This window comes from Garra rufa, chromosome 15, assembly GCF_049309525.1.
Source record: "Garra rufa chromosome 15, GarRuf1.0, whole genome shotgun sequence".
Classification (NCBI taxonomy): domain Eukaryota; kingdom Metazoa; phylum Chordata; class Actinopteri; order Cypriniformes; family Cyprinidae; genus Garra; species Garra rufa.
The window spans coordinates 40,283,110-40,297,350 of NC_133375.1; the positions used below are offsets into that span (position 1 = coordinate 40,283,110).

Consider the following 14,241-nt stretch of genomic DNA (forward strand, 5'->3'; position numbering starts at 1 on the left):
TATATGTGTGTGTGTGTGTATATATATATATATATTATTTTTTTTTTTTTTTTTTTTTTTTTTTTTTTTTTTAATTTGTATATTTTCAAGTATAAATGTCACTTTTAGGTTTATTTTAGTTTTTTATATGTTTAATTTTTTTGTGTTTCAATCAAAACATTAAGTTAGATGCCAAGGTAGCATTTCTAAATATTAAAAAAAAATATTAGCCTCCACGTCGTGCATTTAAAATTCTTTAATGCACGGCAAACCGTTGATTATCCCTTACATATAGGTTTATTTTATTTTATTTTATAATTTTTTTTTTTCGTTTTAGTTTTTATTTATTTCCTGTTAATAATTTCACTGCTTCAACTTATTTTAACTAGTTGCAACACTTTTTTATGTAATATTATGGTGTTTTTTTGAATTAATAACTTTAGTGCTATAACTTGTTGCATCATTTACATGTAATATTTTTTTTTACATTTGGAGGTTAAATGCACTTAACTGCAATGAGTAAGCACTCATACTGGCTTAATTTTGATTTCGTAATTTAATGCAGTTATATGTTCACTTTGTTCTGTATGCATTTGATATAGTTGAGGTGAGATTCACTCAAGTGTGTGTGAATGTGTGTGTGTGTTCAGGATCCCTCCCTGCCCTGAGGGAAGTCGGAGGGGGAGGGTAACGCTCACTGATCTCTCGCAAAATGGAGCGAAGTGTCACGCCCAGTCAAACATGCCTTCTGTGGGCCGAGAGACAGAGAGAGAGAGGGAGGAGAGCAAGCACCGCCAGAGCTGGAGGGAGTGGCCGACTGAGGGAAGGAAAAACTAAAAAGACGTGTTAGGTCAGTCATACCTGACAGCTCTCCGAACACACTGCAGAAAACAACACCAGTGTCCCCAGTCCAAGAGAAAACCAGCAGCTAAAGAGAGAGAAAACCAGAGCAGACATGAGGGACACGGCCAAGAAAGGAAACGGAGAGAAGAGAACTATGGGTAAGAGTTGACTTGCTCTGATTCAATCCAGTCTCCTCCCTCTCTCTCTCTCTCAACTTCTTCCTGATGTTTTCTCACTGCTTTGGATCAGGCTTTCTTTGGCTGTTTGTGTCAAAAGAGTCAAAAGCTGAACTCGTGCATGCTTTTGTAAAGCTTAGATACTGTTTATGGTGCTGCACTTTAGAGTAGAACTTTCACTCTCTTTCTGCAAAGCAAATAGCAAGCTTCACCTTTGACCTCCTGATATATTTGTCTACTGATTCACTTCTGTGGCTCTTTCATGCGTTTATAAACACATGTGTTAAATAGGCAGATGTGTGAGATTCCTCATGGCATCGGGCCAGCGAGAGGATCGGAGACATTCCTGTCTCTCATTAAGAGCGTGTTAGTTTCGGGGCAAACGCATGTCACCATTATTTTAACTTGTCATGATCGCATCCCTCTCCAGGCGCTCGTTGTTGAAGGGTGATGTGTGGTCCGAGTAAATGTATATGCTACTTAAACCACGTAATTAACCTAATGTAACCCCTGAACTTATCAAATCTTTCCTGGGTGCAGTGGTTAAGATCTGTGGAGGAAACTGAAAGGCTGTGGGTTTGAATCCTGCATGAGCTGATCTGAGACTCTGCAGTTCACATTTTCTCTGCTTATTTTATTTATTTACTCAGTTTAAACATAAAAAAGTTGCTGAACTGTACCAGTTAAAAAATACCAAATATTTTTATTTATTATAATTTTATTTTATGTTTTAAAAAAAAAACAATTATCATAAGTCTTTATTTTATTTTATAATTTATAGTAAAACTAACTAAAGTTTAAGATGTCATTTTTCTTACTGTATTGGCATTTTTTCCCCCTCAAAAATTTCAAAATACTTAAAACAAGAAGAAAAGATCAAAACAGAAAAGAAAGAGGCCTTTTTTTTTTTTTGCTTACCAAGTAAATGTATCTCATTTTAAGGATGTTAAAATATTTTTGCAGAAATATTTTAAAATGCTTTAAAAATGTATTGCACAGTTTTTTATTTTATTATTATTTTATTTATTATTTTTAATTTACTTAAACTAAGTAAAGTTTAAGATGTAATTGTGCTTACCTTATTGGCATTTTCCCCCACATATTGTTTACTCAAAAACTTCAAAATACATAAAAAACAAGTAGAAAAGATGAAAATAGAAAAGAAAGTAACCTTTTTATGCTTACTAAGTTAATGTATCTTGTTTTAAGGATGTTAAAATATTTTTACAGGAAGATTTATAAAGGCTTTGTTTATTGCACTGTGGCAGATTTTTTTTTTTTTCATTTATTATTAATTGTTTTATTATTATTTTGAATTGATTTTATTTGACATTTGATTAATTTAATTTGAGTTATTTTTTTGTAAAATTAGATGTAATTTTTCTTACCTTATTGGCACCCCCCCCTTCAAAAACTTAAAACAAGAAGAAAATAGAAAAAGAGAAAAGAAAGAGACCTTGTTTGCTTACCAAACTAATATATCTTGTTTTAAGGATGTTAAAATATTTTTACAGAAAGATTTAAAAATGCTTTAAAAATTTGTTTATTGCACAGTTTTTTTTTATTTTATTTTATTATTATTTGATTATTATTTTTAATTTATTTAAACTAACTAAAGTTTTTTTAAGATTTAATTTTTCTTACCTTATTGGCATTTTGTCCCCAAATTGTTTACTCAAAAAAAAAAAAAAAAAAAAACTTAAAACAAGAATAGATAAAAAGATAAAAAACATAGACCTTTTTTGCTTACCAAATAAATGTATCTTAAGGATGTTGAAATATTTTTACAGGAAGATTAAAAAATGCTTTATGTTAATTGCACTGTGACAAAAGTTTTTGTTTAATCTTATTTTTATTTAATTTTTTATTCATTTAATTTGATTTAAAACTAACTAAAGTTTAAGATGTAATTTTTCTTACCTTATTGGCTTTTTTCCTAAAATGATTTTCTCAAAAACGTCAAAATACTTAAAACAAAAAGAAAAGATAAAAACGAAGAAAAGAAACAACTAAGTAAATGTATCTTGTTTTAAGAATGTTAAAATATTTTTACAGGATGGTTTAAATGTTTTAAACATTTTAAAGTTTTTATTTTTAATTTAATTAATTTTTTATTATTCTATTTTGTAGTAAAACTAAATAAATAATTAAATAATAATTTAAATTAGTAAAATAAAGCCTATTTTTGGTCAATTAAGGTTTTCTTCTTTTATTTTTATTTTTGCATTGCAGCACTTTTCTCAGGACAATTACACACAGATTTTTTTTTTTTTAATTTCATAATTACTGGAATTTGTTAAAAATGTTGTGCAATATTTTTTTTAGATACATATTGCGACACATTTTTTTGAGAACAATTATTAGTGCATTTCCTTACGTTTACAATTACTGAAATTTATATGGTTAAATATGTTTATATAAGCTATGAATTTATTGTAGTGAAAATATAGCTGAGAGATGAATGAAATTAGCTGCAAATTTTGTTAAACAATCACAGGGTGTGGTACAGAAATTTATTTCTGACTATATTTCCAGTTCCTGATCTTTTAGCTTGATCAAAATGCTAATGTTCAGGCATCTGCTAAATTACTAGTTAAAAGCTTATTTTAGGTCATCATAAAATCGACTGACAGGTCCATACAGACTTTGTGGTCACAAAATGATTTCCGCAGAATCAAAATGCCTGTCATTCATAAAATTCTACACATGCCCCAAAACCATTCGGTCTTTGTTCATTAAAAAGGCTATTTTTGTTTCATCGATGGACGCCGTGATTAAACACATTTCTTCTAAGCTGCAAATGAAATGTAGTTTTACAAAAGGTTAAGCTTTGCTATGACCGATAAAGTCCACGTGACTAATGTCTTGAACAATAGTCTTTGTGCTGAAGAACGATGCATCTCATCCTCAAAGCCGCTGGGACATAATCAACTGGTTTGACTGTTTGATTTTTCCAGCGCATTTCCAGCTTTTTTTTATTTTTATGTCCAGACGAGTCTCAGAAAGGAATAGCAGAGAAAGCGTCTGCTGTCAGTGAGGGAGTGTGGTGTGTTAGTACTAGTAATAGCTAGTCATCCAGCGCCTGTTATCGGCTCTCACTAGCCAGGGGGAAGTTTGGAAGATGTCTGGACAAGCTCATGCCGTATCAAGCCGAGTCTTGCTGTTATTAGAGATCTTACATTTGCCTACAAGAGAGACTCACCGCTTTGACTCTAATGGATTTTAGATGAAAACGTCTGTGAGGTTTTAGGCAATTTCAATCACATTCATCTGACCATTATAATAGTGTTTAGGTGCTATCATATCATACCATAGATGGTAATACTGTGATACTTTCATATACACTACCAGTCAAAATTTTTGAACACATGTGACTAAAAGGAATTTCTTTACAAAATCTTTTGAACATTTTTGTTTTATTTAAAAAATAATTACTTGGGACTTTTTTATTTATTTAATTAATTCTTTCTTGTTTTAAGGATGTCAAATGTATTTTTTATTTTTTTTTGCTAAGATATAATAAAAAAAAATTAAGATTTAGATTTAAAAATACACAAATTTTAAATTTTGTTTACTCAAAAAATTTAATTAGTAATCCATTAAAAATAATTACTTAAAACTACTTAAATTAAGGAGAAAATGTAGTGGATAAAAAAAAAAAAAACAGAAACAAAATCTCATGCCTTTTTTTGTTTGTTTTGTTTTTTACAAATATGCTTCCAAAGCAATTGTATGAATGTTAAAATATTTTATTTTTTACAGGACGATAAAACAGAAATAATAATAAAAAAATTGTTTTGTTTTGTTTATTTATTCATTCAAATTAACTACAGTTTTTAAGATTTATTTTTCTTGCCTAATTGGCATTTTCCCCAAACTGTTTACTCAAAAACAAATTTTGCTTCCCAAGTAATTTTATCTTATTTTAAAGATGTAAAAAATATACATGCATACATACAGACACATATGTATGTATGTATATATATATATATATATATATAGGTATAAATGTGTATATGTGTGTGTATATATTCCTTAAGAAAATGCCTAAAAATAGTTTATTGCATTGTGAAAAACATTTGTACGTTTTATATTTTAGAAGGTTTTTTCTTTTCTTTTCTTTTAAAACTAACTACATTTTTTAGTTAAGATTTAATTCCCTTTAATTGTATCTAAGGATGTTACTTTACAGTTGCTTGCTATATTTTTACAGGGAAAAAAATGCAATATAATTAGTTGACAAAAGTTAAGTCCCTAAAACATTGCAATGCCATGGCAGCATGCCTAGAAAAACATGGCAGTACCATGCTACTATTGTGTTAGTAAATTCTGGGATGGAAAACCCTCTTTCTTGAATTGCTTTCGTGACATTTGAGCAGATTTCCTAACTCTCTTATGTAACTTCTGTTTTGGCTTGAAGCACATTTTTGAGCTCGAAGTGAAGAATCCGCTCATATTTTACCCCCTTCACTCCGCAGATGTCTCATGTTCAGCTAATGGGAGAAAAACTACGGGAAGCAAGAAAGACGATGATGGATCATTTTCAGTGAAGATTCAGGGCGCAGGTGTTGAATCCTTTGAGCTGCAGGTGAGCTTTCATCATAACACTCACAGATGAAGGGGTGGTGTAGCCTCACATTTGGTCTGTCAACAGAACATCAGAAGATGCAAAGCACATGCCCATCCATTCATGTTAGGAATGTGTCTTTGCTGATTGTGTTTTCTGTGCAGGTTCATGGATTCTGGCTGGTCCAGGATGCCATCTTGACCATTCTGGGCAAAGAGGAGGTGGCACCGCGCACATCCATCGCTCTGGCCCTTGCAGGTGTGACGCTTGACCCCATGATGGAGCTCCAGGATTTCAAGGGCTTCAAAGCTGGAGTTACTCTCCGTCTAGTGGAAGGTAGACTGCAAGACATTCACTTTTGCATTTCTTGCATGTATTATACATGGGTATTTGGTGGGAAAAGCAGATTAAACTATGTGTTTGGTTGTGCAACCTGGCTGAGCTGGAAAACCATAATGGATCATCTTTCATGTTTCAAAATCTAGCTTTTCAACTTTATACTTAGTAGGAACAGCTGGTTTATAGAGGTTTCCAGAAAAACAAAAACTGAAATACCAGGATAATGGTGTTTTTTCAACTCTGAAAAAGTCACTGAAATTAAAAATGTATTGGCTAGATATTGCACAGATTTAGTCATATACTATAAAATGTATGTATGTATTATGTATGCTATTTTAGTATTTTTTTTTTTAGAATTTTAGTATTAGTTATACAAAAATACTATAATTTTATTGTAATATACTATATATATTGTATTTATGTAATATTTTGAATTTGGTTATTTCAGGTTTATTTTTAGTTTTAGTACTGCCAAGGCAATATTTTTAACTTTTAAGTTTTTGAGTTTAAGTTCTTCATCTAATATTTATTTAATTTTAATTATTTTAATTTTAATAAAAGTAACTAAAGTTTTTTTTTTTTTGTATAAATTTAATTCCCAAGTAATTACATCTTGTTTTATGGATGCTAAGGTATTTTTAAAATTTGTTTATGTTTGTTGCACTGTGACAGAAGTAAATAAGTTTTGTTTTATTTATTTATTTATTTATTCATTTTATTTTTTTATATTGTATATTTTTGTATATTTTATTTTATTTTATTTTATTTTATTTTTTCCAAAAGTAATATTTTAAAATAGCTTTTTTTCAGTTTTCATTTTTTTGTTTAATCTTTTTTTAATATTTCTATTTAGCTTGAATTTTTGTTGTTTTAGTAATTAAGTTTACTAGAGTTTAAGTTCTTCATCTAATATTTATTTTATTTTAGGTAATGTTTTTAACTTTTGTTTTTTAGTTTTTGAGTTTAAGTTCTTCATCTAATATTTATATTTTATTATTTATTTTTAATATTTTATTATTTATTATTATTATATTTTATGTTATTTTTAGTAAAACTAACAAAAGTTTTTGTATAAATTTAATTCCCAAGTTATTACATCTTGTTTTAGGGATGCTAAGGTATTTTTATAGCAAAATAAAAAAAAAAATGTTTTAAATTTTAGTTTGTTGCACAATAAGTTTTATTTTATTTTTTCCAAACGACTTTTTTTCAGTTTTATTTTTTTTTTTAAATTTAATCTTTTTTTAAATTTCTATTTAGCTTTCATTTTTAAACAAACAAAAGTTTTTTGTATAGATTTTATTCCCAAGTAATTGCATCTTGTTTTAAGGATGTTAAGGTAGTTTTACAATAAAACAAACAAAAAAAGCTTTAGAATTTAGTTTTTTGCACTGTGAAAAAAGTTAGAAATTTAGTTTTATTTTATTTACTGAAAATGTTTTTAATAAGCTTTACTTGTAATTAAGCACAACAATTCTAATCTAATACCTGCATTTTAGCTTACTCAGTGAACACAAACCACTAGAAAGCTCATGGAAATTCACTTGCTTAGAAAGTGTGGGAACCATGTGATTTATTGCTGGTCTAAACTGGTCTACCGGCTCAGCCACACCATCCCCTCTTCAGCTGCTACTCCACCTTGACCATTTCCTTTCAACCAAAACCAGTTTGACCACCTTAACCGAGAATGACCAGCTGCTAACTGATTTGTTGCGAGTCCGAGGTGGTCTTCCAAACCTAGCCAGGTTGGGCGGGTCAATCAACTTGGATCAGGCAGAAACCAGCCTCCATGTTCCCAAACGCAGCAACATTAGTGATCATTTCCACGGGGATCAGTGGAAGTTTTGGATGTACTGGTTTTGCAACTTTTGATTTCTTGGAAACCGTTAGATGGCAAACTAATGAATCCTTTCTCTCTGCCAAGTGAGTCACATGGCAATCATTATGAGCAGTGTGGGAAAATAAATGATAGAATAGACGATGTTATTGCTCACTGGATAAATCATAGTTTTGCAAGATGAGACGCCTTGAAATTCAGCAGATCAATAGAACTGGGAAGAGACCTGGATTTGGTATCATGAAATGTGTGTGTGTGTGTGTGTTACAGAGCCGTACTCGCCTCGATCGGCACAGGCGCATCTGGCACGTGTGCAGGAGATGCTGAAAACCGTCAGACCCCAAGATGCCTTGATGGAGGGCCGATCACCCACTGTACTAAACACACTCACTCAAACATCTGGTGAGAAATACACTCGAATACATTTACATTGCTGTAGAGTTCTGTTGATAGAATTATGTTGGTCATTATATTAACTTCATTTTGTGTGTAACTCAAATTTCCACATTATTATTTTAATTATTATTGTAATAACTTGTCCTGAAAAATTTGAAACCTGGCCAGTGGACTTTTAGTTCCCAGCATGCTTTGCATAGGTCTATTATATATACACTACCAGTCAAAGGTTTTGGCACACTTCCCCTTTGACTGGTAGTGTATGTATTTATATATTATTTATTTATTTATTTACATAAAATCTCTCTCTCTCTCTCTCTCTCTCTCTCTCTCTCTCTCTCTCTCTCTATATATATATATATATATATATATGATATTTAAATTTTAGTTTAAGTTTTAATAATCATTGCTTTTGTCTTTTTTCTATTTAACTTTCATTTGAGCAATTTTATTTAATTTAGTAAGGCAACATTTCTCATTTGTATTCAAAATTTAAAATTTAGTTTTTTCCTCTAATATTTTCTTTTCCATGTCTTTTCTTATTTTATTTTACATTATTTTCTATATTGCAATTAGAGAAAAAAAATTGCAGTAACAGTAACAACACTGATTCAATGTCTTGATTGCTTTTTTTATATATACATTTAATTTTTAATTTATGTAATATGTAATATAATACATTTTTATATACTTTTGCCATTTGTTGTATTTCTATTTAACATTTTTTATTTCTGTTTTAATTTTTGTAATTTTAGTACAAAACGTATTTAATTTAGTAAAAAGAGCAATATTTCCAATTTTTATTCAATTATTTTATTATTAATTTAGGTTTTCCTTCTAATATCTATTTATTTGTTTATCTTTTTTTATTGTTTTATTTTATTTTATTATTTTATATTTTTCAATTAAAGAAAAAATAGTAGTGTCAGTAACAACGCTGATACAATATCTTGATTGCTTTAATTTTTTTAATTGTTTTTATATTTTCAGGTGCTGTTGTCATTTGTCGTATTCCTTTGTAACTTTATTTTTATTTCTGTTTTAATTGAATTTTTCAATTACAGGAAAAAATGTAGTAATAGTAGTAATTCTGATTCAATTAGTTTATTTTTTATTTTATTTTTTATATTTTTATTTATTTATTTTTTAATTGTGTGCTTTTGTCATTTGTTATATTTCTATTTAACTTCATTTTTATTTCTGTTTTAGTAATTTTAGTACTAAATTTATTTCATTTAGCAACCAAGACAACATTTTTAATTTGCATTCAAGTTTTTTAAATTTACCTTTTTCTTCTAATGTTATTTTATTAATTTAATTTAATTTAATTATTTTTTTATTTTTATTACAGAAAAAATAGTAGTTACAGTAACAACATCTAAGTATCTTGATTATTATTATTTTTTTTTTATTTGCCTGTCATTTGTCATATTTCTATTTAGCTTTATTTAAGTTTTAGTTTTAGTAATTTTAGTTATGAAAACTTATGTCATCCATGTAGCCAAGGCAACATTTCTACTTCATTTAGGGTTTTTTAAGTTTTTCATCTAATATTTCTATATAATTTCAGCTTTGTTTAAATGAATGTTTTTTTTAAACACTAGTTAAGAGTAACACATTTCTGTCTTTGTGCACAAATGTTATCATAAAACACGTGCTTTCATTCAGTACTGGCTCTAAATAATTTAAAATGCATTAATTATTTTTTAAGCCCACAACAATAAGACTGTCTAATTGTGTGTTTTATGTGCATATTAGAAGCCCCTCCCACCCTGCACTCATCAAAGAACAAACGAGCCAATAGTAAGACAGAGCACTCTGCTGAAGCCCCGCCCCCTCCCGCCTACATTCTGCCTGGAGCTTCAGAGCTTCCTCCTTTGATGACCCTGCTGCCCACCAACACACACAGCGAGGTATGTCAAATACACACAAATAAAACCTTTAGTCGTTTGGTTTTGTTATTCACTCATAAACTGCTTCTCTTACAGGCTCCCAGTTACCTGCTGGACCTGTCAGTCAGCTGCTGGAACCCTCCCCCTGGTTTCCGGAAGCTGCAAGGTGACTTAATGTACATCAGTGTCCACACTCTGGAGGGCAAGCAGTGTGACATCACTTCCTGCCCACGTGGATTTTACGTCAACAGGTATTGTTAAATTCAGAACTGTTTACTTCCATAGTAGAAGTAAAACATCTGGAGCATGTGAATACATTAGTCATTTTTGGTTGCATATTATTTGTACAAAATATTATTATTCTTATTATTATTCTTATTAAGTTGGGTTAATGACATTATGCTAGTAACACATTAATAACGTGCCAATCATGCTAGCAATATGCTAATCATGTTAGAAACATGGAAGCTACATGCTAGTAACTTGCTGATCATGCCACCAACATGCTAGTAAAATGCTAACAACATGCTATATCTATCTATTCGAGCTTTAAAGGGGTCATCGGATGCCCATTTTCCACAAGTTCATATGATTCTGTAGGGTCTTAATGAAAAGTCTCTAATATACTTTGGTTAAAAATTCCCAATAGTTGTGTAAATTTCAGCTCATTTTAAAACATGGCCCCTTTAAATGCCAACAAGCTCTGCTCTGCTCAGGATCTGTAATGTTTACTTTAGCCGCGTTTAGCTGCATTTAGCCGCGTTTATCGACGAAACTTGCCAACAAGCACATTATCAAAAAAGGCCATTTACAAAGACGCATAACCCCTTCTACTCACTTCTGCTGTGGGTGAAGCTGCATCAGGAACGATTCAAACGAACATAGATGCATATGTAGATCGGGATCGCCACTTTCCTTTCAAAAACGAAAGTAATGTTAAACCTCTGCGTTTTCAGCGGCTCAGATGTCGCTCAATTAGAGTCTTCCTCTGCACCTGATTCACACAATGGCAATCGTATTCGGACTGTTTCAGCTCAGTGAGGGCGGGTCTAAGGTAAGGCGCTCATGTCAATCAACTGGGTTTTGCCACACCGACAAGAAGCTGAAAATGACCTGATTTTAAAAAGGGGATATTACTTCTAAAATTAAAAAAATACCACTGGGTGGATTTTTATCATTGTAGGGTGGCTGTGTACACAAACTGCCAACACACATTAATGTGCGAACAACTGTGAAAGTGGGTTTTGTATCCGATGACCCCTTTAAGCTTTAAAACTACCTTAAACCTCAATCTATTTCAGACTGGAAATCATCAGACTTTTAACACAAACTTTTTTATCTAATTTCTTTTTATTTTGGAGTCAAGTATTGCATCATTTTAATGAGACTGACCCAATAATGTTATTTTTGGAGTAACATGTTGTTTATAACATATTAGACGGAATGAGAGAGATCTTAAAAAACAAGCTTTATTTTTTCATTCAGGTCAACCCTTGAAGTGTTTGACCCTCGTCCTGCTCAATCGACTCCAGTGTGCCACTGTCTGACCGACCTGCTGTCCCACATCAGCCCACAGTTCAAACACAACCTGAGCACACTGCGACACAGGTGAACCTCACACACACACACACACACACACACACACACACGCGCGCGCTCACTCACTCACACACATCTCTCTCTCATGTGTGTCAGTGTAATTCAATGAGCATCTCTGTCCATTTAGGCCGTCACTGCCTGCTGAGGAGTCTCTGTCTACTCCGTACCGCATAAACAGCTGGCTGGGCGTTTCCTCACTTCACTCGCACAAATCCAGCTTCAGCGGCCGGCTGGGTTTGGACCAGGACCTTAACGCACAGGTACACCCCTGTCTTGCACTCATCTATTTCAGTACTCAATATACTTAAAGGAGTAGTTCACTTTCATAACAAACATTTACAGATAATGTACTGACCCCCTTGTCAGCCAAGATATTCATGTCTTTCTTTCTTCAGTCGTAAAGAAATTGTTTTTTGAGTAAAACTTTTCAGGATTTCTCTCCATATAATGGACTTCTATGGTGCCCCTGAGTTTGAACTTTCAAAATGCAGCTTCAAATGGCTCTAAATGATCACTGCCAAGGAAAGAAGGGCCTTATCTAGCAAAACGATCGATTATTTTCTAAAAAAAATTACAATTTATATACCTTTTAACCTCAAATGCTCATCTTGTCTAGCTCTGTGTGTACTCTGTTACAGATTAAAAAGTATATAAATTGTAAATGTTTTCAAACTTGGGGGCTTATTAAAGAATAAAATAGTAATGCAATAGTAAGATTTTTTTGGGGGGGGGGGGGCAAGTTTTTATACATAATATTATCATTTGTAATTATGTAGTAAAGTATTAGAACGCTTCCATGAGATTCACTCATTTAATAAATGAAAATGGTAATATAACATGTAATATAACATGACTAAATAAATAATATTAATATTAATATAGTTTGATAAGATTAAGGTTTTTCAAAAAAGTGTTTCTCTGCAGTCTGCACATGGTTTTGTCCACCTGTCTGTCTGTCTGTGTGTCATTCACATGTTCTGTGTTGTGTTTTAGACTCCTGACTGGAATAAGGAACTTCAAACAGCTAGAGATCTTCCTCAGAGGAGTCTGGAGGAGAGACTTCAGAGGGACCGAGCGTTACTGCAGGTCTGAGACTGAGCATGCGTTTGCGTATACATACAGACTTCTTCTGTTACTAAATTCAAACCTTTAAAACTTTTACCCCTGGTTCGACAGACAAGACTTAAGCCTAATCCCAGACTAAAATGTAAATCTGAGCTGTTTCAACTGAAAGAAACTTGCACTGATTGATCTTGAAATATGTCAGTGCCTTTGTTTTCTTTCAAGATGCACACCAGTAATGTTTTTTTCTAAGGCATGTTTATAAAAATTACTTTAATGCCCTAATTGAACTATGGCCTAATCCTTTATAATCTAATCCCTTTCTGTGAAACCAGGCCTTTATTTATGAATCACTCTTACCTTTGAGAGTTTCCATATGGATGATTTTGTGTGATTATCTAACTTAAGGAGACTGTTTTGTCCTCACAGTATAATTAAGTAAACCCAAACTAAACAGACCACACAGACACATCTAAACATCTTAACAGTACTGTTTAACTCAACTACATTTATCAATGGTGTGACAGTAGCTTAGCTGTTCTCAGTAAATCTTTTCTCAAAGTTTTCCAGCAAGTGTCTACGTTGATGTTTGTCCCTTTTATTATTATTAAGCATGATCAAAAATCAAAAGTCCAGTTCTGTTTAGTGAACCAGTTTGTTCCCAGTTCAGAAAGCTAATTCAACCATCACTAAATATTTTTTTAATTTTTTTATTGCATTGCTTTGCATTGCATTGCATTTTTAATTATTGCAGTGCATTGCATGGAAACCCATTGTGTCCAAGTAGCTTTTACACAATTATTTTATTTTATTTTATTGCATTGCATTTTATTGCATTTTAATGCATTGCATTGCATTGAAAACCATGGTCTCCAAGTAGCTTTTACACCTTTTATTTTATTTTATTGCATTGTATTGCATTTTAAATTATTACAGTGCATTACATGGAAACCTATTGTGTCCAAGTAGCTTTTACACTTTTATTTTATTTTATTTTAATTGCTTTTTATTGCATTTTCGTTGCATTGCATTGCATTTTAAATTATTGCACTGCATTGCATAGAAGGTCCATTATGTCGGGGGTTGGGCACCCTTGTTATTTTATTTTATTTTATTGCATTGCATTTTATTGCATTGCATTGCATGGAAAACCATTGTGTCCAAGTACCTTTTATTTTAGTGCATTACATTGCATTGCATTTTAAATGATTACAGTGCATTGCATGGAAAACCTTTGTGTCCAAGTAGCTTTTACACTTTTATTTTATTTTATTTTATTGCATTTTATTTTAATTGTTTTTTTTTATTGCATTTTCATTGCATTGCATTGCATTTTAAATTATTGCACTGCATTGCATAGAAAGTCCATTATGTCGGGGGTTGGGCACCATTGTTATTTTATTTTATTGCATTGCATTGCATGGAAAACCATTGTGTCCAAGTACCTTTTACACCTTTTATTTTAGTGCATTACATTGCATTGCATTTTAAATTATTACAGTGCATTGCATGGAAAACCATTGTGTCCAAGTAGCTTTTACACTTTTATTT

General features: G+C 31.4%; 1 protein-coding gene across 1 annotated transcript in view; it reads left to right on the plus strand.

Moving 5' to 3' along the window:
- Nucleotides 1–789: 789 nt before the first annotated feature.
- Nucleotides 790–14,241, plus strand: part of LOC141287152 (clustered mitochondria protein homolog) — a 28,610-nt gene continuing 15,158 nt past the window's right edge. Inside the window, exons 1-9 of the mRNA XM_073819283.1 lie at nucleotides 790–980; nucleotides 5,477–5,586; nucleotides 5,730–5,901; nucleotides 8,012–8,143; nucleotides 9,896–10,050; nucleotides 10,126–10,280; nucleotides 11,515–11,637; nucleotides 11,756–11,888; nucleotides 12,622–12,714. Of these exons, the coding sequence (XP_073675384.1) occupies nucleotides 935–980; nucleotides 5,477–5,586; nucleotides 5,730–5,901; nucleotides 8,012–8,143; nucleotides 9,896–10,050; nucleotides 10,126–10,280; nucleotides 11,515–11,637; nucleotides 11,756–11,888; nucleotides 12,622–12,714 (1,119 nt within the window). The 5' untranslated portion in view covers nucleotides 790–934. The remainder of the gene's footprint in view (nucleotides 981–5,476; nucleotides 5,587–5,729; nucleotides 5,902–8,011; nucleotides 8,144–9,895; nucleotides 10,051–10,125; nucleotides 10,281–11,514; nucleotides 11,638–11,755; nucleotides 11,889–12,621; nucleotides 12,715–14,241) is intronic.